The following is a 27,934-nucleotide window of genomic DNA, read 5'->3' as shown; positions in this document are numbered from 1 at the left end:
CCTCAGAAGGCTAATGGATGATTAGAAAACCCTTGTACAATCATGTTAGCACAGCTGAAAACAGTTGAGCTCTTTAGAGAAGCTATAAAACTGACCTTCCTTTGAGCAGATTGAGTTTCTGGAGCATCACATTTGTGGGGTCGATTAAATGCTCAAAATGGCCAGAAAAATGCCTTGACTATATTTTCTATTCATTTTACAACTTATGGTGGAAAATAAGTGTGACTTTTCATGGAAAACAAAATTGTCTGGGTGACCACAAACTTTTGAACAGTAGTGTAGATATAAATATCTTATGGCATGTTACAAAAAAAAAGTCCTCGTCTCCAATTTATGGTTCCGAATGCAGTTAAAGTCCAAGTCATGAGTCCTTAAAATTAGGGCACTAGTCAGACTCGAGTCTTACAAGCCTGGTTCCTCTGATTTAAGTTTTTGACAGTGGAAATGATTACAACCAGGAGCCGACACAGGATTGAAACACTGCTGTCCCTCTTTATTGAAGAAAGGTTGAGAAGTTTAGTCATCATTGCATTGTGCTGTTGTTTAACATGCTGCAGGTGCCAAACTGGTATTAGCAGCCACTACTAGGTAACTAATTTAAAAAAAAAAAAGTAACGGAAACTAAATGGCTAGTGGGTATTAATGGTCAGCACGTGATTTATATATATATTTAAAACCAGTTGGGTTTAAGTAAGCATTTACCCACTTCCACTAAACTGAATACCACAGGGTAGAGTCACCCTTTCACCAGCTGCATCTGACGCTTGCTGAATTGTCATTAGACATACTATCTTGTACTGAACAAGTTAATTCTACTTCTTCGATTTCATTCTTAGCGTTTTGTTCATATCCATTTACAACTGATTGTCTTTCAGCTGCATCCCCTTTTAAACAGCAGTGGCTCATTAGCACAGCACATGATTTTGATACTAAAAGCAATAAAAACATAACAGTAATAACATTTAAAAATAAGTGTATGATAACATGCCTAGGGTAGGCTATGAACGTGCTTGAACATAAAAGCACCAACTCGACTGGTCATTTTAAATTAACAAAAGAAATAAATGGACCTCCAGAACATGAATAACCTGGTCATCTCAGCCTTCATACGTAGTAGGTTCATATACAGCATTTCATTTGGCACAGTTTGTCCGTATTTATTCTTAGTTAATTCTTAGGACTCCATTTTAGTTATTAAAATATCTTCTGCATTAATTCAGAAAATGTGTTAATGTAACAAGAGCTGAACAAATCGCAGCTGGCTAAATTCTGCCTTCCTGAAATGCACTAACACTGTGCTTAATGTGAGCAGGTTTACTGTAATCGTTTCAATCCTCTGCCCTGCTCTGACTTTTGTAGGCCTGCTTGCGAAGGTGGTTTTCGATCTCCTCGCGGAACACCAACATGCCCAAATGAGAGTGAGACGCTTCGTTCATGGCTTTGGACTGGATGCACATGCGGTACTGTTCTGGTGTTAACTCATCTGCACACAGCTTCTCATGCCACAGGTGGAAGAGCCCTGAAACAGGCGTGCGCATCACTATCAGCTCACTCCTCAGATACTTCCTGTACAAATGGACATCCTCTACGCCCCAACCTTTCACTTCCAGATCAAATCCTCCTGGAGTGTTAATAAGAAAAGAAAAAAAAAGAAAGAATGCATGATGCCGCATTTAAAAAAAAAAACATTTACTTAAATCAGAAAATGTTACTCAGTTGTATGGCAGCTCACCAATGGTGAGGAAGTCTGAGCGATACTGACACGTCATGCCAAATCCAAAGTCCCTCCAGAATCCAGCATCTTTTTTATGAATCTGTAAATAATTCAATAGTGTTTCATATTAAATACTAGTTTATTCAATCCGCAGGATAACAGGAATGGAAAACAAGTCATCTGTTTACATACCAACTGATGTTCAATGGGTGGGGCCAATTCAAGATTTCCATATACTATGGCAGGATTGTATAAACTAAACACTACTGGATAGAACACTCGTTTCCCTTTAGTGGAAAAAAATGGACACGTAAAGAGGAGGGTAAACTAAAACAGGATAAACCCACCCCCCCACACACAAGAAATTCTACTCAATATGCTGTCTAATTACTGAATCTTCTATAATACAAGATTAACAGCATCAAGGTTTTACAATTCCAGACGACAGAAATCCCAAATCTCTATAGCATTAGTAATCAATTATCCACAAGTGATAGACACGAGCACATTTATTCTTAAATTACATACCAGGGGTTGTATTGAGACGGCATGTGTTGAGGAATTCAAGCGTGAAATAAATATCTACATCGCAGAAAAACATCAACACATCGGTCTCTTTCTTCCATGCATGAGCACCAATGTCCAATCCTCTGCCACGGGAAAATTCCTCATCCACAGGGATAAGAGTGTAATCCGTGAAATTCTCCTCACTTAGAAAAATGTAAGTGACAGATGAATACAAATAATATGAAAGACAAATGGACATCCATTTGAGTTTGATGAATTATGAATTACTTGGTCATATCACCCCTGATAACCAACCAGGGTTTAACCAGCTACACTGAGAACAGAAACAAACCTGGACATCTTTTGTAAGGATGAGGTCACCTCTTGCAAGCCCTCTTCCCCAAAGTAGACCACTGTAAGATGCACTCGCTTGTCCTGATGTATACACACCTCCCTACAGAAGAACTGTCATTATTACTCATTTTAATTCCATTTGACTTTTTTTTTAAGCAATTAAAGCAAACCTGAGACAGAAAATGCACCTTCTAGCCATAACAGACACATGGCAAAGATCTGCACACAGATCTCTATGTCACACATCATTCAATCTTCCAATGTACTTCTCATCATGCCTGAGATCACTGAATATATACATCTGCTTATTTAACCCCCCCTCCCTAAAAGTTTATTCAATTTCTGAACTGGGGCAAGTTTTATCTATTGTAGCCCAGTTTATCCAGGCAACTTGCTCTACAGATTTTATTCCACTATACTTACCTGAAGTTGTGTAGAAATTGAATAAAAGCTTCTGTTCTGCCTGACAGAGGCACTATAATATTGATGATTGTGCTGTCTGTGTCCACAGATGTGCTCCTCACTTTCATTAAAGGACCAAATGGACGGAAGAGGGTTACATGACGGAATTCATGTGCGTTTTCCTTCGCAAAGTACAGCTCGTACAGCGTGCCTTTGTCCCGCTCAGTTCTGTACAGTCCTAGAAAGCATACGGAGGGCACAAAAGTTCACACAATGTTTTGACCAATCCGATTTTACACTATTCTGAAATGCAAATATGCAACTGTTCAGCTCATACAAACAAATATTCCCCTAGACCCCTCAAAAAGTACACAAAAAACATGTCCACAAACATAAAGTAACTTACCCTCGACAAAGTGGCTCTCTGTAAAGGTCTGCCTCTGCATGGGGATGTCCTCCTCCTGGCCGTCCTCTTCATCAGGGTTGTTTAGAACATTCAGACCTGCCTCAATCACCTCTACCAGCTCATCTCGCCGGTCCTTGCGTACAGGTTTTTCCTCAGGATGCCGAGTAAGACCCATCTCCAGCTGATAAACCTTTGTGGTGGTGAAACTTTCAAAGGGCACTAAAGCATACTCGCTGGGGAGCCTTGCTCCTGTATTCACCTCTGCCTTATCGATCTGCGAATGCAGGAATTCCAACAGGTCACCGGGTTCCTGATCTCTGCCATCAACCAGGCCTTGTAGTCCAGGGCCCTCTTTTCTCTCCTGCAGGCTCTTCAGCTTGTCATTCATCTCCTGCAACTCCTGTTTAAGCTGCGCAATCTGCCTCTTGAGGCTGGCCGCTCGGCTGAGGTGGCGCTCCTCTTGCTCCTGGAGAAGGGCCTGATAATATTCTTTTCCATAAGGTTCACCTCCGAGACCAGGCAACCCATGATTCACATCAGCAGGTGGTGTACACTCCAGTAAGTAGGCAAAGAAGAGGAAGACAAGAAGCAAAAATATACCCAGAAGGAGCCAGCGCACCCGGCCTTGCAATGGCAGCCCTCGCCTGGGCATAGCGGGGAGAGGCACACAGTTCTCCTAATCAGCCACACATCTTCACATCTGCTCTGGCAAAACCTCACTTTATGCACAGACAGGTTAAATTCATGACATTTATCAAGATGTCATTTTGTATTAAACAAATTCTGTATAAAAGAGAAACCAAGAGCAGGGAGTGCAGTGAAGTCACACGTCATACTGCAGTCCTAAGGCATTTCAGCGTTTGTATTCAGATTCCTCAGAGACGTGTGAATATACTGCTCCCAGTGCTGCTTCTTCATGTTTACCTCGATCCAACTCAACAGGAATGTGCCATCTGGAAAAATACGAATTTTTTTTTCCCCATTAGAATTAACAAAAAAGGATCTTTTAACCCTTGTGTTCTGTTTGAGTCAAAATGACTCACTTAAAACACACACACACCTCCCCCCATTTCCTGTTTATATTACAAAGCCTATATTCAGGTCACTTTAATCCAAGAATTAAACAGATTGCAAAAAGTGGTTCCTTATCAATTGACACTGTCTGTAAAAAAAAAAAAAAAAAAAAAAGAATTCACTTGATGTTGTATCACTATTAGGGTGCATCAGTTGCCCCCTAAAAATGAAAAGTTCCTCCAATCATGATGCATTTTTGTTTTTATGTTCCTTTTGGTAAGAAAACACACTGGGTGAAATATTTTGACAAAATTCAAAAGTTTAATGGTGGCACCAGGAGCTCAAAGTTATGGAAAAAGCTGCTATTTTATGACTTTTATGACAAAATTTTGATCACTTTTCATGAAACATTATGGCACCTTATAGAGTATACCAAATATCTTAGATACTGTAGACAGTATGTCTAGAATGTCTAAAAATATTTGGAGGTTTATTTTAGGGTGTCACCAGCATTATCTATCAATGTTATAACCCTGGTTTTAAGCTTGCTGCCTATGCTAGCCCCTATTAAAGTGCCATTCCACCATTGGATGTATTCTTTGGCATAAAATACAATATATTTTATGACAACATGACTAGACAGAGAAATCTTTTAGCTTCAAAATGATATATCAAACATAATTTTTTGACAACGACAAGTATATTAATTTTGCGACCAAAGTCACCTAACCTTTTAATTTCCGCGCGGTAGTGAAACGTGATGTCATCGGCAGGTTCCCCTTCTTGCGTACCACGTGTCGGTCTATTTTTAGACCAGGAAACCCCCAAAGTGAGAGAGTCATTTCTCCTCGTATATGGGGGCCAAAAAAATTGCAAAAAATTTTGAGTTAATCTTTCAGTTAGCTAGATTTATTGGTATTATTTTTATCGCGTTCTATCCGCCATTGCTGATAATATGTGCCATGTCACACGTCACGTGGTACACAAGAAGGGGAACCTACTGATGACATCACGCGCGGAAATTAAAAGGGTAGGTGACTTTGGTCGCAAAATTAATATACTTGTCGTTGTCAAAAAATTATGTTTGATATATCATTTTGAAGCTAAAAGATTTCTCTATCTAGTGATACCCTTTATATATGTTGTCAAAATATATTGTATTTTATGCCAAAGAATACATCCAATTAGGGCTGCACGATATCAGAAAAATATGCGATATTCGATAACATGACTGAATATCTCGATATTGATATGCATCACGATAATTAAATATATACTGTTTTTCTTACCTCTACTCGCCGTTCTGCCCTGTATCTAGCATTTTAAAAAAAACACCCAATGCATCGCTTCCATTCCAACATTATTTTTTATTGGAAAAACATGGCTACACCTGCAATGGTGTCCATCAATCATCTTTAAATCTCTTAATTTTTGTGAGCGCAGCAGAAAATGTCTTAAGTTGAAGTAAACAAAAAACTGAAAACTACATTACATTAACATAAAGCATTCAAAATGGCAATTTCAGCGGCTCCCGGGAGATGAAGGTGAGCGACACAGATTCACCATAAACTCAAACACAATCTGTTAATAACACATGCGGGTGAGAGAGCAGTGGTGTGTGTGTGTGTGAGAGAGAGAGCGCGGTTTTATGTTTTTATGCTGCTGTACATCAGTGTTTGTCCCAGTGAGCCGCCCCACCACTGTTTTACAGGTACATGTCTTGCAAAGTACCTGAGTTTGCAGTACGTCATCCCTCCTGAATCCAACGTACTTCCAAATAGCAGACGTGCATTTTTTTTTTGGAAACCAGTTCCTCCTCACACAAGTTTGTCTCACCACACTTGCTACCGCTCCCACCTTCCGCCATCACCACGAGGCTTTTACTTGTTTTGCAATAGGGGGCGGAGTTATCCCGCAGCACTTGTTGACATTCAAATGTAATTGGACGGCACAGAAAAATGTGCCTTTTATCGAAATTTAAGTAATTTTTGCGGTATGTGTATCGCAAACTATGATATCGCGATATCGATACTTTTTCGATATATTGTGCAGCCCTACATCCAATGGTGGAATGGCACTTTAAAGTTATAATGATGCTGGATTACCTGTTTTCAAGACAACTGAAGATACAAGTGAAATATTAAGAAGCAAATTCTCAATGTCTATTTCCTATGTGGCCGTCTCAGATTTGGAACCATTACTCTGTCTTTTGCTACAACTTGCACAATGTTCTGGAATCTTTCTTCTATTGTGGCAGAACCAACTTTCTCATGGGCGAGTTTAACCCCACGCTCTGCCACATCATTTGTCACAATGAAGTTTGTGAGTGTTGCCTTTATCCTCTGGTAAGACGCCAAGCCATCCCATTGTGACACTGGTGTTAAGAGCAGATGATCACCGAATATATCACATTAATGCTTCTCAATCCCTTGCAAAGGTTCTTAACATGATCACTGGGTCACAAGAAATCAAGAAATGGAGTCCAACATTGTGATTCAAACCTTACATGAAAAAAGTGTTTTTTGGCAAAAAATGAACCTCATGGTGCCACCGTTAGACTTTTGAATATGGTCAAAAAATTTTTACAGGATGTCTTTATTGGTGAAAAGGAACACCCAGACAAAAATGCATCAGATTTTATGAAAGTGAGGGCAACTGATGCACCCTACTCACTATCATGTCTTATTTGCACTCACATCTGATTACACAATGTTAAAAGTAAATGTAAGAGCATGCCCAGGCATGAGAGGTAGTTTTGTTTTTGCCTGAAGTCAACATGACCCATGAACAATATCCAGAACACAAAGGCTCAATTTAAAGCTGGACAGAACTGCAGCACAATGGGCTGGTTAGACAGGAAACAGTGAGTAGTAACAAAATGTTAATATTAGCAACTAGACAGCTAATTTAACTCAAAACACAAATCACATTACACCTGTATCTTTTAGTTAATTAATTAATACAGCAGCTCTGTAAAACTGGTCAGACAGAGATGATTTACAGAATGATCTTTAACTATAAAAGCAGAAGTGAGGCTTACACCATTTCCTCCCTCAGCAACTTTCGACAGCAGACTCTACAACAGATTCACAACAAGAGCCGTTTAAACGACTTTTACGCCATATTATCCATCATTCCTAAAAATACATTACGAAACTGAATATAAGAGTGGAGCGGCGGAGTTCTCTCCTGTTAGCGAGAATGCTAACTAAAGAAAAGCTTCTCGCTGAAAGGATGGAGAGATGAAGAACCCGTGTGTTCCGTGAGCTTCTTTTCTTTGCTGAATGTAATACAGAAACTGTTGCACTGACTTACCCTGACGCTATATTTATGTTTACTTTTATTTTAGAAATGCGTGTGGAAGATGAGCTCTGCAAAACAAACGTGAGAGCTAAACGCCACGGGGCAGAAAACACGGAAGTACAAAATAAGAGCCAATTTCCGGTTGTTGTTGTTGGGGCTTTTTGGCTGTTCCCTCCCACACCACTTCATAATAAAAGTAGCGCTACTCATCTCATCTCATTATCTGTAGCCGCTTTATCCTGTCCTACAGGGTCGCAGGCAAGCTGAAGCCTATCCCAGCTGACTACGGGTGAAAGGCGGGGTACACCCTGGACAAGTCGCCAGGTCATCACAGGGCTGACACATATGGCCCTTTTCCACTACCCTTTTTCAGCTCACTTCAGCCCGACACGGCTCGCGTTTCGACTACCAAAAACCAGCATGACTCAGCTCGCTTCAGCCCTGCTTAGCCCCTAAAACTCTCACCGTTTTGGAGTAGGGTTGAAGCGAGCCAAAGCGAGCCGAGTGAGGCTGGGGGCGTGAGCAGACTCTCCCCTGTGCACTGATTGGTGAGGAGGAGTGTCCTCACATGCCCACACACGCCCCGCGAGCACGCTGGGATCTGTAAACACCGCAAACCCGGAAGGAGAAGAATTACGAATTACGAGAATTTCTGAAGCCTTATGCGCCTCGCCTCATCTATACGCTCTTGCCAGTATCTGTCCGCGTTGTCGGTGACAACAAGCCACAGCACCAAGACCAGCAACACTAACGACTCCATGTCCTCCATGTTTATTGTTTACTATTCGGGTCGTGAGACTACCGCTTAAAAGCTCACTGATGTCACTGTTTGCGCTGCTTAACGACATCACCTGACGTCCACCCACTTTCGCTAACTCCACCCAATGTGTCCAACCACTTCCAGCCAGCACGGTTCAGCACGGTTGTAGTCGAAATGCAACCCCAACAGCCCCACTCAGCTCGACTCAGCACGGCACGGCTCAGCCCGACTCAGCCGCGTTTGTAGTGGAAAAGCGGCAATAGACACAGACAACCATTCACACTCACATTCACACCTACGGTCAATTTAGAGTCACCAGTTAACCTAACCTGCATGTCTTTGGACTGTGGGGGAAACCAGAGCACCCGGAGGAAACCCACGCGGACACGGGGAGAACATGCAAACTCCACACAGAAAGGCCCTCGCCGGCCACTGGGTTCAAACCCCGAATTAGTTATTAGTGTGCTTGTTCAAGCACACAGCAGCCTTGCCTGTTCTTAAGTTTACTTATTCTGCCTTATTCTGACACGTTTTTTGGATCCACTACTCCTCCTAGGGCGTTCGAGATAGAGACACTGTTCCAACTCTGAGACATCTGGCCCGAAGTGGTGTAGTGTACCTGTATACAGCTTTTGGATCAACCTGCCCGTTCTCTTGTTCTTGTCGTTTTTCTTTTGTTTTTTTCCCCACAGAGAATGAATAGGGCTCATGAATCGAATTGTCCTACTTGGACACGCTCCATCGCAGATGCACCAAACCTCATGTGATACTTCAGGCCAACTCCCCCAACACATACATGCAATCGGTTCTGACCCGCACTCATTTTTCCTTTCTTTTTGCTCATCCCTTTTTCCTCCATAGGCTTGCATGGATTTTTGGCCCCATTGAAAATGAATGGTGTTTCAGGAGAAAAACTTTCACTCTCCATCAATTTTTTTAACCAAGTGACCAAACTTCAAGAAACTTCACTTGATGCCTCAGGCCAAATCCCCGCACAGATCCATCCCCTCATCTGAGACCTGCACTCGTCTTTTCCTTGGTTTTCACGCATCTCTTTTTACCTCCATAGGCTTCCATTGATTTTTGGCCCCATTCAAATGAATGGAGTTTTGCTCAGTAACACTTCACCACACAGCCATTATCTCTAGCCGCTTTATCCTACAGGGTCACAGGCAAGCTGGAGCCTATCCCAACTGACTACGGGCGAAAGGCGGGGTACACCCTGGACAAGTTGCCAGGTCATCGCAGGGCTGACACAGAGACAAACAACCATTCACACTCACGGTCAATGTAGAGCCACCAAATAGCCTAATCTGCATGTCTTTGGACTGTGGGGGAAACCGGAGCACCCTGAGGAAACCCACGCGGACACGGGGAGAACATGCAAACTCCGCACAGAAAGGCCCTCGCCGGCCACGGGGCTCGAACCCGGACCTTCTTGCTGTGAGGCGACAGCGCTAACCACTACACCACTGTGCCGCCCCTAATTTTATTTTATTTATTTTTTTGTTATTTCTTACAACACAGAAAGGAAGAAAGCAGAACTTTATTCATCACACACTTGTGAAATTTCCTCTCTGCATTTAATCCATCTGAAGCAGTGAACACACACATGCACACACACGTGAGCAATGAGCGCGCACACACACACACACACACATACCCAGAGCAGTGGGCAGCCATGCTAACAGTGGCCGGGGAGCAGTCGGGAGTTAGGTGCCTCGCTCAAGGGCACCTCAGCCCAAGGCTGTACCATATTAGCCTAACCTGCATGTCTTTGGACTGTGGGGGAAACCGGAGCACCCGGAGGAAACCCACGCAGACACGGGGAGAACATGCAAACTCCACACAGAAAGGCCCTTGCCGGCCACTGGGTTCAAACCCAGAACCTTCTTGCTGTGAGGCAACCGTGCTAACCACTTACACCACTGTACTGCCCAGAGGGAGTTGAGGAGCGATTTCTAACTCCAAAATAAACTCACAGAAGGAAGGCTATGTTTTTTTGCCATTTTTTTTAAATTAAGGAAAATTTTTGTCTGCAAAATATGGAAGTTCACCAGATCTATAGCTGCTTATCATGTCCAACAGGGTCACAGGCAAGCTGGATCCTATCCCAGCTGACTATGGGTGAGAGGCGGGGTACACCCTGGACAAGTCACCAGGTCATCACAGGGCTGGCACATAGAGACAAACAATCATTCACACCTACAGTCAATTTAGAGTCACCAGTTAACCTAACCTGCATGTCTTTGGACTGTGGGGGAAACCGGAGCACCCAGAGGAAATCCACGCAGACACAGGGAGAACATGTAAACTCCACACAGAAAGGCCCTTGTCAGCCGCTGGGCTCGAACCCAGGACCTTCTTGCTGTGAGGCAACAGTGCTAACCACTACACCACCGTGCCACCCAAGTTCACCACTTATTCCAGTGGGGGTGTTTGTGGGGTTTTCATAGTAAAAAATAAAATCTTTATCACTAAGGGAGTACAGTGTCTCGAGATGGCTAAAGAGGTGATTGTTTAGATCACTGATAAATGTTTTGGTCCTTTCACATTAAGAAAAAAAGATGTAGCAATGTTTTGTCCATGTCGCCACAGAAAGAACAATCAGTGCTTATGTCTGTATATTTAGCTAAGGAGGGGTGGCACGGTGGTGTAGTGATTAGTACTGTCACCTCACAGCAAGAAGGTCCTGGGTTCAAGCCCAGCAGCCGACGAGGGCCTTTCTGTGTGAAGTTTGCATGTTCTCCCCGTGTCTGCGTGAGTTTCCTCTGGGTGCTCCAGTTTCCCCCACAGTCCAAAGACATGCAGATTAGGCTATTTGGTGGCTCTACATTGACCGTGAGTGTGAATGGTTGTTTGTCTCTGTGTCAGCCCTGCGATGACCTGGCAACTTGTCCAGGGTGTACCCCGCCTCTCACCCAAAGTCAGCTGGGATAGGCTCCAGCTTGCCTGCGACCCTGGAGAACAGGATAAGCGGCTACAGTTAATGGATGGATGGATGGATTTAGCTAAGGTAACATTAATAGGGTAAATTTTGTGAAGAATCTTAAAATGAACTTCCTTCACTTTATTTGTAATGTAGTATTTGTTAGGTAACAGCCAATGTTGGAATGTGTTTAGTTTATTGCTGGGTTTCACGTGACATCACATCCGCCTCATTAGTTATTCAAAACTTTAGCTGGTGTTCTACCAAAGCTCAGTTGACAAAGCGTTTGTATGGAGAAGGTACATTGCTCGCAGGAAAAATGCCTTACGCTTGTGTTGTTTTAGGTTGTTCTAATCAATCAAACCGTGAAACTGAAAAGTTTCTTCAGGGTTCCCCGTGAACTAATAAAAAAGGGTGAACAAACACGGGATTTCACAAAAAGACGTCGAGAAAGGTGCCTTTTGAACCTCTCACTGAAATCGAAGGGAGCCGAGTCGAAGCATGCTCGAGTTTGCAGTGATCACTTCGTGAAAGGTTTGTATATCCCTCTCAGCTATGTCCTTAGTGTTTTCCAGTTAAGTACTTTTCTTGCTATGTGTTGTTATTTTATGGTACTTTTGTTTAGTCATGAAGCACTAAAGTCCTCAGCTGTTTCTTTGTTTACTCCTCGCAAAGTCCATATGTATGAAGGTTGCAACAAAATTCTTCCCCAGCCATACAGTTACAATGTGCCGTGATCACTTCTCCATCTTGTTTAACTAAGATCCAGGTCTGTAAAGAGGTTTCTGATGATCTTTGTGAATGATTTACTTGAGAGATAAGAGACAACGCAAGTGAGGATCAAGTGTACTGTTTGTTCACACTTCAACTTGCAGCGCTTCGTTGTAAAGATGCGAACGAAAAGCTTAAAAAAAACATACTTTCAAGGGCAAAAACAATACAGGATTCATTCGGCAGCGACTTGATACCGAGGTCCTTTACCCAGCCACATACAAAAAAGTTGTAAGCCTCCATACTCTTCCACGCTTTCATCTGTTTTGCGGTGTAGAAGGACGTCTGCAACACCAGATAGTTCGAGATGTTGGGGAACTCGACTGAAGGGTAGTTTTCGAGATCGTATGACAAATCCTTCTTTCCTAGACTGTAGAGGTCTATTCCATTGCACATAGCAATCTTCTGAATATATCTAAAGCAAGAAGTGGCTTCTAGATTACGAGCATACTCTGATAAATTATCGCTAGTTGTTTGCACTATGGCAGCTGTTTAGACCACCAGCTATTTCACTTCTGGTAAAACTGCTAAGAAAAGTCATGTGACTGAAACCCAGCAATAAGGCTGGTGTGTATTTAAGGGGGGAGGGGCACACCCGGCGGGGAGGGGCGCACCCGGCGGGGGGGCCCCCCCATCAAAAAAAAAAAAGTTTTAGTACATGGCTACTTGGAATTGTGACTTGATTGTATTGCAGATACCAAGATATGCCCGCTGTATTTTAATTAATAAGGTTTACAAAATAAATCGGTATGTGGGATTGAGCTGAAGAGTTTATGGTATAAATGTATATTTAATAGTAGGTCCTAGCTTAGTTTTGTTTTCTCTCTTGACATGAATGCAGTGAAAAGCAAGCTGGGTGAGTCCTGTTGGATTTTAACAGGGCGCAGGAACTTTGTGCATCAACATAATAACATACTGTATTCCCGGACTGCACTGTAGACTACATATAAAGGGTGTGTGCCATCCTTTTATGTTTATGGTAGCCAAGCCAAAATGATAAGATGCTGCAGCAGGTTTACTGCGTACATACAATTGTTGGCTGTCCGGCTACTGCTTGTGTTCATTAATTGGATATCCCTGTAGTTACTATACCCTGTGTATGTACATGGTACACATGCCATTTTGGGGGTGAGTCTCACTTTGATTTTTATGACAGCAGCTGGATAGGTCTGTGAGAGATGTTGATTTTTGCAACGGCTCTGAAGAAAATCTGCTTGAAATCCCCTGAGTCTTGGGAACTAAGACTTAATATAGAGAGCGTGCACGTGACGTCACGAGGTCACGTGATATTTGTTTATCTGCCATCTTGGACGGCATGGCCGCATATAGAACTTAGACGAACCCGTTCTAATTATCAAGTGTGTGGGAGTAGATCTTTCGAGAACGGTTATATCTTGTTCAGCATTTGGTTGTACCAATAGACAGGGCCAAAAGGAGGGCCTGTCATTTTATAGATTCCCCGCAGATGAGGAGAGACACTGTTTTTAGTCACTGCACACTTTATTGGACCATTGGGGTCTTTTCAAAATATTAGTTAGAACTTGCTGTATAATTGTAGTATACTGCACCACCTATCACCAAGTTGTGATCAAAAAAATATAACTGGTTTTCACATGGACGTGTAATATTAATGTTCTTAATACAGGGATGCAAACGGCGTGCCTTTTGGCGGATGCCGCCTTTTTCACGGCTGAATCGTGCAGATCTGATTTTTTTTTAGGGGGGGGGGTGTTGGAGTGTCTGAATAATTTCATCAAAGTAAATTCTGTATTAAAATTACTAAATGAGCAAATGCCGTTACAGTCCATGAAACAGAAAGTATAAGTATGAGAAGAAAACAGTAAATCAGAAAGCTGCGCACATTTGCGCAGCTTCCGCGCAAACGTGCGCAGCTTTCTGATTTACTGTTTTTCAGACAAAAACATACATATTTACAACCCTGTCATTATCTGGAACTGAGTTTAGATTTCGAACATTCTTACGATAAAATGTCCTGCATAGTCTCTTTATGATAAACGTCTTAATGCCACTTACTTGTGAGGTTATCAAGTAGACATTCTTCTTCGGAACCTTCCAGAGGTATAGTTGGGATACCCATCCCGCAACAAAATATTTATAAGCTTCCAGGCTCTTGTAAGCTTTGAGGGCTTTGCCAGTGTAACACGATTCACAATTAACAAGAAAATTGTAAATGTCGTGGTAGGCCAGATCGGGCAAATCGCCGGCACCGCAGCTCTGAATTTCCCTGAACAAGGATTGCGGCAAGTTGTACGGATCTGCAATCCTCAACCTGGAACACTTTTCCATGTAACGCTGCCTCACGTCACCTTCAAGATGCTGAACAAACTTAGACAAGTTATCGCGCGATGTAGATGGGGTATTTTCCGAATGTTCTTGGGGATTACTCCCTGGATCCATTACGCTCGCACAAGGTAAACAATCCTGAAGCCGTCCAATATGGCGGAGTAAACACGGACGGGTCACGTGACTGCACATCCTCTATAGGTCTTGTTCACATGCAACTCACACAATCATTGTATCGTTATCTCAGTCTATTAGACTCAGGAGCTCAGAGTGTAGTTACTGACTTTGTATTATAGACATGCAACTCTTGCAGTTTTTGTTTATAGTTATCTCGGTATTAAGCTCTGCCTTTCAGTGGCCACTTACATTGCCTGAGTTTACCTGGGTATAGTCACTACGGAGTTATGAAGTTATCACCCATAACTTCATAACTTCATGTCTATACCTGGGTATAGACAAAGACAACAAAGAGAAACATGGTGGTGGGATGACACTGTGCAGAAAGCCATTCAGGAAATGAAGAGAGCGTTCAAAGCATGGCAGGCAGCAAGAGATAGCATGGAACTAAAAACAATATACCAAAGTAAATGTAAACACGCTAAAAGGGAAGCAGCCATGGCCAAAGAAAGAGCATTCCAACAATGGTATGAAGAACTAAATACCAAGCAAGATGCAGAAAAAAATTTACAAAATTGCAAAGGCCAGACATAGAAGCAGGCAAGACATGAAAGAGGTCTTTATCATTAAAGACAGGAATGGCAAAGTTTTGGTTGAACAGAATGAGATTAAGAACAGACGGAGAGAGTATTACAATGACCTGCTCAACATCGAAAATGAAAATGATGCACTGCCAATTATACAGCCTGTCAAGGGACCAGAACCACTAGTTACAGAGGAAGAAGTTAGAAGGCCAATCAGCGGTATGAAAAACAACAAGGGAAGTGGACCATCTGGAATAATGCTAGATATCATCAAGGCGCTAGGAGATGAAGGCATTAAATGGATAACAATCATACAGGATATATGGTATCATAGAAAGCTACCAATAGGCTTAAAGACCAGCACAATTGTGCCTATATATAAACAAAAAGGAGATTCTATGGACTGTGGTAGCTATTGTGGAATAAAACTCATTGAGCACATACTTAAGATCTTAGAAGGCATTGTGGAAGAGAGACTGAGAAAGACCATCACCATAAATGAGAACCAGTTTGGATTTATGCCTGGAAAAGGGACAGTTGATGCCATATTCATCATGAGGCAGATGCAGGAAAAGACCTTGGAAGGCAACCAGATGAAGTAGTGGGAATTTTTAGACTTGGAGAAGGCCTTCGATAGAGTTCTGCGTGATTTGAACTTGAGGAGAAAAGGTGTCGCTGAGGAGCTCATAGAAATAGTCAGAGCAGTGCATACTGAAACAAAGACTTCTGTGAGATGTAAATTGGGAGTGTCAGATCAGTTTGATTTGAGAGTTGGAGTACATCAAGGATGACGTCTCAGCCCATTGCTTTTCATCACTGTGTTGGATGCCTTCACGCAGGATATCAGATGAGAGCTGCCTTGGGATATGACCTAGTCATAATGGCAACATCTGCGGTTGAGCTCTAGCAGAGGTTGGTTATGATGTGTGCCAAAGAAACAAAAGAACTACACATCACTGATAAAAGAGGACACTAGCTGAAACAAGTGACTGAGTTCAAGTACCTGGGCTCAACAATAGAGGACACAGGTTCCATCTCCAGGGAAGTTCAACTTTCCAGGTGGAGAGAGATCACACCAATCATCTGTGAGAAGAAGATACCTCTCTACCTAAAAGTAAAACTATACAAGACAGTTATCAGACCTGTGATGATGTATGGAGCTGAGACTTAGGCTCTTAAGAAGAGTGAAGAGATGTTGCTGGAAAGAACAGAGATGAGAATGCTGCATTGGATTTTGGGTGTAAGCCTACGAGACTGGCTGAGAAGTGAACAGATACAAAAACAGCTTGGAGTAGCATGCATCAATGAGAAAGTTAAAGAATCAAGACTTAGGTGGTATGGGCATGTCTAGAGGAGCAAGGATTATATCAGGACTGCCTTAGAGATGCCAGTAGTAGGTAGATGAAGTCGAGGAAGGCAGAAGCTTAGGTGGAGTGACTGTGTTAAGAGGGACATGCAAGAAAAAGGGATTTCTGCGCAAGACACACATGACAGAAAGAGGTGGCGTACACTGACCAGAGTGGTTGACCCCTCCACAGGAACCAACAGCCTGAAGGAGAGGATGTTGGTGGGTACTGGGCAGCCATTGAGAGACTGTCTAACCCCTTTATCAAGGGAAAAATGACATTAAACGATGATGATGATGACGACCTGGGTATAGTCACTGTCTTATATGTTTATTGAATGTCCTGAACAGGAGCTCAGATTGCAGTTGCTAAAACAGTAATAATTTATTAATATAAGGTGTTTTGTGGTCAGTATACTACACTGTAGTGTGTCATGCGGTAATCCATTATATGACAATGCAACTTTCATAAATATTACCATATATCAGTTGTAATTATGTTCTACGCATATACCTGCAATTCTTTTTTTTTATATATGATTTATTTATAAAAAGTTATACAAGACAATATGCACAACAGTCTTCACAAATAGTTACATAACTACAGAACGTATCAAACAACCAAACAGTGAAGACACACTATACAACAAACCCCCACCCCCACCCTTCCCAATCAAAAAAAAAAAAAAAAAAAAATATATATATATATATATATATATATATATATATATATATATATATATATACACACACACCAGCAAAGAACCTGTACCAATGGCAGTTGGGAGGTTAGAGTCTCATACTGTATTATAACCCATGTTCATTCATCATCAATCCAACCACTCACATTCACACCAATGTACACACACACACACACCACACACTCACTTCCACTCACATCCATAAGGATACACACACACACACATGTACAGGCTCATCCACTTGCATTAAGTGAATAGTTTATAAGAAGCATATGGAAAGAAAAAAAGAAAAAAATTCTTGCATGCTGCTAAACTAACTTACTGTTATTATAGGCTGTCAAGGTACTGGGCTATGGTGCATTGGAGGAGGTTATTTAATCAAATGGTGGCGACATCTAATTAAAAGGAGTTGACATAATCTAAAACAGGTTCCCAGACCCTATAAAATTTGGGTGAGATACCACGCAAAGAATATTTGACTTTCTCCAAAGTCATGAAATGAACGACATCCCTAATCCATTGAGAAAGGGAGGGGGGGTGGGAATCTTTCCAGTGCAGCAATATGATACGTCTTGCTAAAAGTGATAGAAAGGCCACCAATTCACAAAAATAGGGTGGTAGTTTATTGCCAACAGGTAGGACACCAAACAATGCAGTTAATGGTGACGGACAGATGTTAGTGGATGTAATAGCAGACAGAGCATCAAACACACCCTGCCAAAAGTGCCCAAGAGCAGGACAAGCCCAGAACATATGGCCAAGAGTGGCTGGTCCTAAATGGCACCGATCACAGCTAGAGTCTACCCCTGGATATACACGGGCTAGTCTACTTTTGGACCAATGGACCCTATGCACTACTTTACATTGTAAGACTCCATGCCGGGCACAGACAGAGGATGAATGCACCCATTTCAAAGCATGATCCCACTCCACAGGGTCTATCTCTGTATTGAGATCAGTCGACCATGCAGTACGTAGTGCATTGGAGGCTGAGGAGTGGTGCGCAAGGAGAGTGCAGTAAATCCTTGAGATACTACCTTTCATGTAAGGGTTGATTTTGAGAATGATGTCTATGAGTGTGGGAGGGGGTTTAGTAGGAAATTCAGAAAAATGTTTCCGTACAAAATCTCTTATCTGCAAGTATCTGAAAAAATGAGTTGAAGGCAAGTCATAGGCCTGTGCTAACTGACCAAAAGAAGCAAATTTACCATCAATATAAAGATGGTTAAATGATATAATTCCCTTATCTCTCCAAATTAAGAAGGCGTTATCAATGCTAGATGGAGTGAACAGGGGATTAGAGTACACAGGAGCCAAAGCAGGCATAGATTGTAATGCAAAATGTTGCTTAAATTGTGTCCAGATTTTAAGACAATTTTTAACAACTACACTATCCGAATGCACAGGCGGTGATGAAGTTGTGGGAAAGCACAGAAGGGAAAATAGAGATGATGGACCACATGAGGCCTCCTCAACTTGTAGCCAAGATGGAGGTTGGTCACTAGAATAATAGCAGTGTAACAAGGCTCTAATATTTGCTGCCCAATAATAAAGTAAGAAGCTGGGGAGGGCCAGACCACCCAGCTCTTTAGATTTTTGCAAGGTGTCTTTCTTAATTCTAGGGGCCTTATTATTCCATAAGAAGTGAGAGATGATTTGATCCAGTGAATGAAAAAAACGTTTACTAAGAAAGATAGGTATACATTGAAAAAGATATAATAATTTGGGGAGCACATTCATTTTAACACAGTTTATCCGTCCTGCAAGAGAGAGAGGCAAGAGAGACCATCGCTGAAAATCCAGAGACAGCCTAAACAGAAGTGGGGAAAAATTACACTTAAATAAATCCGAATAATTTTTGGTTATACAAACACCCAGGTACTTAAAACATTCTAAAGATGTTTTGAAAGGTAAGTCAGATAACGGATATGCCCTGGCCGCTGCATTAATTGGCATTACCTCACTTTTATGGAAATTTAGTTTGTAGCCTGAAATCTGACCAAATTTCTGCAGCACATTTAACACAAGAGGGACAGCCCTGTCCAAGTCTGACACAAAGAGAAGAAGGTCATCAGCATATAGGGAGACCTTATGTTCAACACCACCCCTTAAAATGCCAGGTATCTGGCTGGACCTAAGGGCCACTGCCAGTGGTTCAATGGCAATGGCAAATAATAATGGAGAGAGCGGGCAGCCCTGCCGAGTCCCACGCTTAAGGGAGAAGTAGTCAGAATAATCATTGTTTGTGCGAACACAAGCTTGGGGGGACATATAAAGAAGCCTAATCCATGACATAAAGGTATGACCAAAACCAAACCGTTTCAACACATAGAACAGATAAGGCCATTCGACACGATCAAATGCCTTTTCTGCATCCATGGAGACTACCACCTCAGGGGTGTCAGAGGAAGTTGGAGCATAAATGATATCAAATAAACGTCTAACATTATGAAAAGAATGTCTGTTTTTAACAAACCCTGTCTGGTCAGAAGCCACAATGGTTGGCAGAACCTTCTCCAGACGCCTAGCTAACATTTTGGCCAATAGCTTAACATCTGCACAGAGCAAAGATATAGGGCGGTAGTTACCACAAGAAAGTGGATCTTTATCCTTTTTTAAAAGGAGAGAAATGATGGCCTGTCTGAGGCCACATCCACACGACAACGGCAACGTGATGTTATTTAAAAAAAATATCGCCTCCAAATGGGCAACGATCAGTAGAAATCAGGTCCATATGGCAACGCAACGCTTGCTGAAAACGATGCAATACACATGCCACACCTCTAGGGGCGCTGTAAGACGGTCCCTTCGGACACACCAGAACAACCCATACGAAAAAGAACAGTAAAGAACTTATAAGAGTTTACCACTGTCTTAGTAGTAAATCCTTATAAATATAAATAAATATATATGCCATGTATGATTTACTCCTGAAAGTGGCCCATTTTGCATTTTCCTCATACAAATTTTTTATGAAAATCTAGTATGTATGACGTGAACATTGTGCATGGTTTTTACAGATAATGTGTATGATGAATTACACCGTCTTTGTATGCTTCATGTAATGTTTGTAGTTTTAAATTATATTTTACAGTTTAAAATGTATATGCCTTTTATATGTAAATCCAACACAAACATATGTGGATTTACATATAAAAGGCATATACATTTTAAACTGTAAAATATAATTTAAAACTACAAACATTACATGAAGCATACAAAGACGGTGTAATTCATCATACACATTATCTGTAAAAACCATGCACAATGTTCACTTCATACATACTAGATTTTCATAAAAAATTTGTATGAGGAAAATGCAAAATGGGCCACTTTCAGGAGTAAATCATACATGGCATATATATTTATTTATAAATCCTTATAAGGATTTATCCTTATATTTATAAGGATTTACTACTAAGACAGTGGTAAACTCTTATAAGTTCTTTACTGTTCTTTTTCGTATGGGAATAGAAGTAAGGACGCATGCGCATAAACTATTATGCGCGAGACTTCATATTAGCCACAAAGTCAGGAAAATCTGTTCGTAAAATTACATTATAATGACCAAATACAATGAAAAGTATTTTTCCAGTCTCACCTGTGAAAGGTAATCCCATGTGATCTCGTTTGGACGGTAAACCTGTTGGTACAGTTAAACGCAGCTAATCTTTATTCTCCGCTTTGACCTTTCCAATATGGCGGCGAGGATGACGTACGCGGAAGGCGGCGTCTTTAATGGTCCGGAATAAATTGAATACTACACGTTGATGGATTAATTTGCTGTTTCTCACCTGTGAAAGGTAATCCCATGTGATCTCCTTTGGACGGTAAACCTGTTGGTACAGTTAAACGCAGCTAATCTTTAGTCTCCGCTTTGACCTTTCCAAAATGGCGACGAGGATGACGTACGCGGAAGGCGGCGTCTTTAATTGTCCGGAATAAATTGAATGATACACGTTGATGGATTAATTTGCTTTTCTACGCCCTTTTTTGAGGAATGTATTGTAGGACTTAAACCATCATCTGAAGAGGTGAGATCGCTCCTTTTTTCCCCTTATTTTTGCTGGCGGGATTGACTCTGCCCTAAGGGCTATTCTCTCTCTCTCTCACTTTGCACCAGGCATTACACAATAAATATTCACAGTGAAAATATTTTGTAAGCGCGTTTCATGAACCAAGTTATAGGATTTCTTGACAACTCGCATCGCATCGCAATGAGATCATTGGCACTACTGGTGTTAAGAATCAGACCATTTTATAAATGAATATTTTGCTGTAGAGCTGCAGTGTTTGTACAATTGCATGTTTTTGCTTCACTATTACTGTCACTATTCTGCTTCTTGCATTACTACTGTGAACTAACACTGAACATAATAATAATAATAATATCCAAGCTCGTGTTTCACTCTCACTAGTGCTCTGTAAGGCTTTTTCCTGGTGATATTCGTTACACTTCTACCCGGCGTGAAGCATTCACAGTCATGTGGTTGTGACGTCATCGTAAACAAATCCGTTTTACTCATCCAGACGACTTCACAACGGCAACGTTGCCAGATCTTTCCACTCTGGAACCCGTTCTCAAAAAGATTGCGTTTTGGGCACCCAAAACGCCGGCGCCGTGTGGACGCCAGGCCTAAACGATAAGCAATTGTATCGGAGTCACCTGAATCCGTTGCCGTGTGGACAGGGCCTTAATGTGAGGGGGAGACAACCATTTTGTAAAGATTCATTGAACATGTTAAGTAAAATTGGAGCTAACTGATCTGAGAATGACTTATAAAATTCAGCAGGAAGCCCATCAAGGCCCGGGCATTTGCCATTCTGCATTAGCATTAAGGCACTTCTGAGCTCATCTACTGAAAAGGGTTCAACTAAACCAGATGATGTTGCATTATCTAAAGAGGGAATATCCAAAGAATCAAAGAAACTGTCATACTGCCTCTCATCAGCCACGCATTCAGAGGTGTATAATTCAGCATAGAAGTCTCTGAACTGTTTGTTAATTAACTGTGGATCAATAATTGACCCATTCGTAGTACTAATCTGAGTAATATGCTGTAGTGAAGATGCCTGCCGGATTTGATGTGCAAGGAGTTTACTAGACTTATCTCCAAACTCATAATATTTATGACGTGATTTTAACAACGACTCTGCAGCATCATTGGAAGCCAAAAGGTCAAATTCAGCCTTTTTCATGAGCAATTCTTTTGAAAGATCTGCATTAGGCGAACCCACACATTTAGATTGGAGTTCTGATATATCTCTAGCAAGGCCAACCCTTGCCTCTGAGGAGACCTTTCTCTGATAAGCTGAGTATGATATGATTTCTCCTCTTAAGTAGGCTTTGCATGCCTCCCAAATGACTGCTGCTGATGTATCAGTGTTTGCATTAGTAGAAATATAGAGCTCAATGGAGTTCTTAATAGTAGATACAAAATTTGGGTCAGAAAGCAAAAAAAGAGTTAAAGCGCCAGGGGGAACGCGTCATAGATCTACCAGAAAGGAAAATGTCCAACACCACTGGTGCATGGTCTGATATCACAATAGGATTGTAGGAACATGAACTGACAGATGGAAGAATTTTGCTGTCAATGAGAAAATAATCAATGCGGGAGAATGTACCATGAACAGGAGAAAAGAAAGAAAACTATTTAGAACTAGGGTTGAGAAAGCGCCAGGCATCTACAACTGCATACTGCTCCATAAACATCTGAATTACTTTTGAGGATTTAGATAAACTACAAGGTTTACTGGATGAACGATCAAGTGAAGGGTCAAGACAACAATTGAAGTCACCGCCAAGAATAAGTTGATGGGAGTTCAAGTTGGGAAGAGAGAAAAAAAGGTTTTTGAAAAAATTATCATTATCCCAGTTTGGGCCATATACATTCGCTAGAATCAGGTTATTACTTCCTATTTTACCTATGATAATAACATAGCGCCCATTTGTGTCAGACATCACTTTAGTCACAGAGAATGGTACGGATTTATGAATAAGAATTGTTACCCCCCCGGGCCTTACTTGAAAAGGAGGAATGAAAAAATTGACCCACCCACCCCCTGCGGAGCCGAGGATGATCCAAAGGCAAAAGGTGAGTCTCTTGTAAAAAGGCAATTTTAGTGTTTAGATGTTTAAGATGGTCAAACACTTTGTTGCGCTTGACAGGAGAGTTCATACCCTTAACATTCCAACTAACAAATCTTAGAGCGCCACCCGATATACGCAGTGTGTTTGTGTGCGCCATTATGTGATAGAATGACAATGAAGGCCTATAACACCACCAATAATTGATTCGTCCACCAAAAATAATTGCACCTGCCCCCACCCACGCACCAGATATAAGAAATAAAGCACTTGGCTACCTTGAATAGGCCTATATAGAGTAAAAACGACATGCATGCAAGAAAAAACAAAATACACATAAAACACAAAAAATCTAACTGAGAATACGATAACCCAAAACATATCTGTGAAGATACTCAGTCGTCCAGGTACATAGTAATCTGTGGTTGGTAGAAGAGAGCAACTGGACTTGCTTGAAAAGTCTAGTCGAAGGGAACTCATCCCAAAGTGTGTAGAAACATATCTGTGAAGATACTCAGTCGTCCAGGTACATAGTAATCTGTGGTTGGTAGAAGAGAGCAACTGGACTTGCTTGAAAATACTTTTCAAGCAAGTCCAGTTGCTCTCTTCTACCAACCACAGATAACCCAAAACCCACCCACCACCCTCCCAAATCCCATAAATCCAGCTACTGCACTAAAGAGCAGCAACATGGAGCACTCTGATTCTATGATCAGCATATTTTCCACACTTCCTAAAATAACGCGCTGCTCCCACACACACAAAAAAAAAACAAACTCATATTCTATTGCATGGTGATACTATAACAGAAAACGGTTTCTGCATAAGCAGGCTCACATTTAACACTAATAACACGCCAACTAGGCATAACATTGTCCAAACTCAAACCAACCAACCTCGCATAAAACATGGAAAAAAACAAAACAGCTCACGGCGCTATATCTAAGCACGTAGCAGGCTAAGCAAAGAAAACCATTCTCGTTGTGAAACATTGACACCTGGAGCAATGTCGAGGAGTTCAATGTTAGCATAGTCTGTGTAACTAACGAGAAAGAAAAAACAAAAACCATTAATTAACGTTAGCACTGCCAAATACGCGCGCACACACACACACACACACACACCAAAAAGGACACTTACGCTCATAGCACTAAATGCAAAGTTCAGTCACTTTCAGTCACACTGTTATCCACCTACAGATTGCGAACAAACTTAGTAGCCTCTGCGACAGACAAAAGCCATGTCCTCTCTCCGTTAGGCAGAGTAACGCGCAGCTTGGCTGGATAAATAAGAGCCGGCTTGTATCCACGCTGATAGAGTTCAGACATACAGGTTTTGTACTCGGCGCGCTGTTTCAACAGGTCCGGGCTGTAATCATCGTAGAGGCGAATCTTGTGGCCATTGTAGAACAGTTCACCTCGCTTGCGTGCTTCACGAATAACCTGGTCCTTAACCTGAAAACGATGGAACCGTACGATCACGGGTCGTGGCCGCTCGCCCAGAGCAGGTTTAGGAGCTAGACTTCTATGGGCTCGGTCCAGCTCAGGAAGAGAGGCAAGCACGTCCGAGCCAAAGACGTCAACGAGGAGTTGGGAGAAGAAAGTAGACGGGCGGTTGCCTTCGATGTTCTCAGGTAGGTCGATTATCCTTATGTTTTGTCGTCTACTTCGACCCTCTAGATCAGCCACCTTGGTTCTAAGATACTCGTTGTCACGTTTAAGGCAGCTGGGCCATAGAAGGTTCACGCTGCACACTACACGCGTGTAAAGAAAAGTGGACAAACGTAGCATGACTTGCTCTGGGCCATAGAACGGCGTTCACGCTGCACGCTGCACACTTCACGCGTGAAGCGTGAAATGAACATGCACACTTTTTTCTAGGCGTGAAGATGGAAATTCCAGTCAATGCATGCGGTCACCGCCGCGCCAGCCAATCAGAACGGGTCTAGGGAGATAACTCTGCTTTCAGGGGAAAACTTCAGAAAAAATATAATTGAATGGTATAATTGAAAAATAGTTCTTCATCGGGATTGTCAAGCAGATTATAGAATGTTCGGTGAAATTCACCACGGGTTTCTCTCAGAAGGAAGTGTTCTCGGCTCCAAATTCTGTTCCTTTTTCTCTTCCTCTGTCTCAGTAAAAGCAGAATGAGGCAATCGTCGTCATCCGAAGAGTCCATATTGTTGGTTACTCGGTCAAAGTAGAACAGACGCAACACGTGAACATCCAAGCATGAAGTTTAATGGCCCAGGGTCCGGTTCTTCACGTGAACGTGTAGCGTGCAGCATGCAGCATGAACCTTCTATGGCCCAGCAGCCTAATAACAGAGCATACAGACTCCAATTGTTGTATGCGGTTATCCATGTCGGTAGCATTATCCTCCAAAGAGGAAATTCTTTGACCATGGTCTGTAACCATATTGTGGAGGGAGTCCAATGTAGAAGAAAAGGAGTCAAATGATGACTTGAAGTCAGCAGCAAGAGCATTCCTGTGTTCCTCCAGTAAAGAGCTAATTTCAGCCATGCTGATGCTAGCGCTGGCCGGAGTAGAATTGTTTTTATCGAGTTTCCTATTAGGCTTGGACATTTTGAGTTTGCCAAAATGAACAACAGTCGATATAAAACCGTTTTCAAGAGAATAGTTTAAAAAAGATACTTGATAAAAAGGTGAATAAAAAGCTTATTGTGGGAGCGAGCTGCGCACACGTCTACTCCACACACTACATACCGGAAGCCACTCCCCTCAATCACCAATCTCTATACCTGCAATTCTGACAATATCATTTTCAGTGACTAATAAAATGGTTTTGAAAGTTCCTACTTTTAAAACATATTTTTGATATGGTAATTTTCTGTAAGAGATTTCATTTACAATATGTCTCTGACAGCTCAAAATGCATCTCCGGGCATTTAAAAGTTGCAGAGCTTCCCCAGGCCCCTGGCCTTACTGGGTTGATGCCCCCCCTTCCCATTTTCCTGGATCCACCCCTGATAAGGAGCACCTAAAGTCCTTTTTTTTTTCTTGCATACACAATTTTTTCTTCATCTTTAATAAGTTATTATCTGTGCATACAAAATAATCCATGATGCATTTATAAAGACTTAAAATTTAATATTTGAATAACTTGTGTGCACAAGATAATTGTATGGTAATAACTTGTGCATACAAAAAATTAAAAATCACCTTTAAGGTGATTTAAGGACTTTAAGGGCTCTGTATGTTTAGCATTTTGGTATAAGTGTCACAGTCTGGTCCAGTCCGTCCATGCCTTAGATTGTGGGACTTCCATGCCGGCTCCAGGACAAGAATTCAGTCCTGCCTTGCTGAAGGCCGTTTCCTGAAGCAGCACTTCCACACCTGCTACCACTCCTCTCCCATCAGCCAGGGCTTTTTTAAGAACTGTTTGGAGCTACGGTACTCCATTTGCCAGACTGTCTCTTGTAGACTTTCCTTGCCTTGCTACAGCTCATTGGTATTGTGTCTTCTTGATTCCCCCTGCCTGAATTTTTCCTTGTTTTTTGTCAAGTTTTTCTGTCCATTTTTTTGTCCCGGTTTTTGCCTGCCTGTTCTTTTGAATTGTCTTTTGCTACCTCTGCCTGGGTTTCCTTTGCTCCTGTGTTCATCAGTTTTTGTGAAGATCTTTCTGTCCTGTTTTTGTCCTTGATCGTGTCTACCTGCTGCTCTGTGTTTTGACCTCCTGGCCTGTTTTTTTGACTACCGATCTTTGCCTGAGCCCTACTGTACCTTTTGCCTTTCTGCCATCTACTTCATTAAATAAGTTTTCTTGTTACACTGCCTGTTTTCTGAGTCTGCTCTTGGGTCCTCACTTCACCTCAGCTTGCCATTCCTGACAATAAGTTAATTTATATAAATAACATATAATAGTTAGTACTCATTCTTCTTCTTTTGGCTGCTCCCGATTAGGGGTCGCCACAGCAGATCTTTCATCTCCATTGCTCCCTGTCTTCCGCATCCTTCTCTACCACACCTTCCACTTTCATGTCCTCTATCACCACATCCATGTACACTACCGTTCAAAAGTTTGGGGTCACTTTGAAATTTCCTTATTTTTGAAAGAAAAGCACTGTTCTTTTCAATGAAGATCACTTTAAACTAATCAGAAATACACTCTATGCATTGCTAATGTGGTAAATGACTATTCTAGCTGCAAATGTCTGGTTTTTCGTGCAATATCTACATAGGTGTATAGAGGCTGTAATGGAAATTTCTAATAAACACTTCAGAACGCTTAGCAGTTGTCTTTTCAGTTATTTATTATAGTAGATCATATAACAGATATATAAAATAGGAAAGGAAAGAGAAGAATAGAAGAAGACACCACTTCTGATGATGCTGAGAGTATGCGCACTCTGAGTTGTGTTTTAGGAATGTTATCTATTATATTCTGAAGGCATTCGCTCACTGCTTGTGTCTTCACATGATTGGCTCAAGATTTTCTATGAAGTTTTGCTAATGAGTGCACCTGGCATGCTTTGGTACGTGTAGGCAGATGCAAGTTAGGGAGAGCTCAAGCTCCCTGCTTATCACCACCGAGGTCAGGAAAGGTGGTTACATCATGAGAAGATGCGTAGTTAGGACGAACTCAAGCACCCTGCTCATTACCACCAAGGCCACA

At 41.8% G+C, this 27,934-nt stretch overlaps 1 protein-coding gene across 3 annotated transcripts; it reads right to left on the bottom strand.

Moving 5' to 3' along the window:
• Window positions 1-467: 467 nt before the first annotated feature.
• csgalnact2 (chondroitin sulfate N-acetylgalactosaminyltransferase 2) lies at window positions 468-7,813 on the bottom strand. 3 transcript variants are annotated; one of them, XM_060926078.1, is made up of 8 exons: window positions 7,438-7,813; window positions 3,384-4,336; window positions 2,999-3,215; window positions 2,574-2,675; window positions 2,243-2,424; window positions 1,907-2,001; window positions 1,733-1,814; window positions 468-1,621 (listed from the first exon to the last, which is right to left on the bottom strand). In XM_060926078.1, the coding sequence occupies exons 2-8, from the start codon at window positions 4,033-4,035 to the stop codon at window positions 1,329-1,331; spliced, it is 1,623 nt and encodes a 540-aa protein (XP_060782061.1). In that variant the 5' UTR covers window positions 4,036-4,336; window positions 7,438-7,813; the 3' UTR covers window positions 468-1,328. The 3 variants fall into 3 exon arrangements, with proteins under 3 accessions (XP_060782061.1, XP_060782064.1, XP_060782062.1); XM_060926081.1 differs by having other exon boundaries at window positions 7,713-7,808; XM_060926079.1 differs by lacking the exon at window positions 7,438-7,813 and adding an exon at window positions 6,129-7,359.
• Between the last annotated feature and the right edge of the window lie 20,121 nt (window positions 7,814-27,934).

Source organism: Neoarius graeffei, chromosome 7, assembly GCF_027579695.1.
Source record: "Neoarius graeffei isolate fNeoGra1 chromosome 7, fNeoGra1.pri, whole genome shotgun sequence".
Classification (NCBI taxonomy): Eukaryota; Metazoa; Chordata; class Actinopteri; order Siluriformes; family Ariidae; genus Neoarius; species Neoarius graeffei.
This window is presented reverse-complemented; position numbering and strand designations above follow the sequence as displayed.

What these genes read in the sequence shown, in the direction of transcription:
- csgalnact2 (XM_060926078.1), bottom strand. Translation starts at nt 4,035, where the DNA reads ATGCCCAGGCGAGGGCTGCCATTGCAAGGCCGGGTGCGCTGGCTCCTT. An exon ending in AGAGAGCCACTTTGTCGAGG is followed by an intron (nt 3,216 to 3,383) that starts GTAAGTTACTTT and finishes TATGCTTTCTAG; the next exon opens with GACTGTACAGAACTGAGCGG. An exon ending in CCGTCTCAATACAACCCCTG is followed by an intron (nt 2,002 to 2,242) that starts GTATGTAATTTA and finishes TTTCCACTAAAG; the next exon opens with GGAAACGAGTGTTCTATCCA.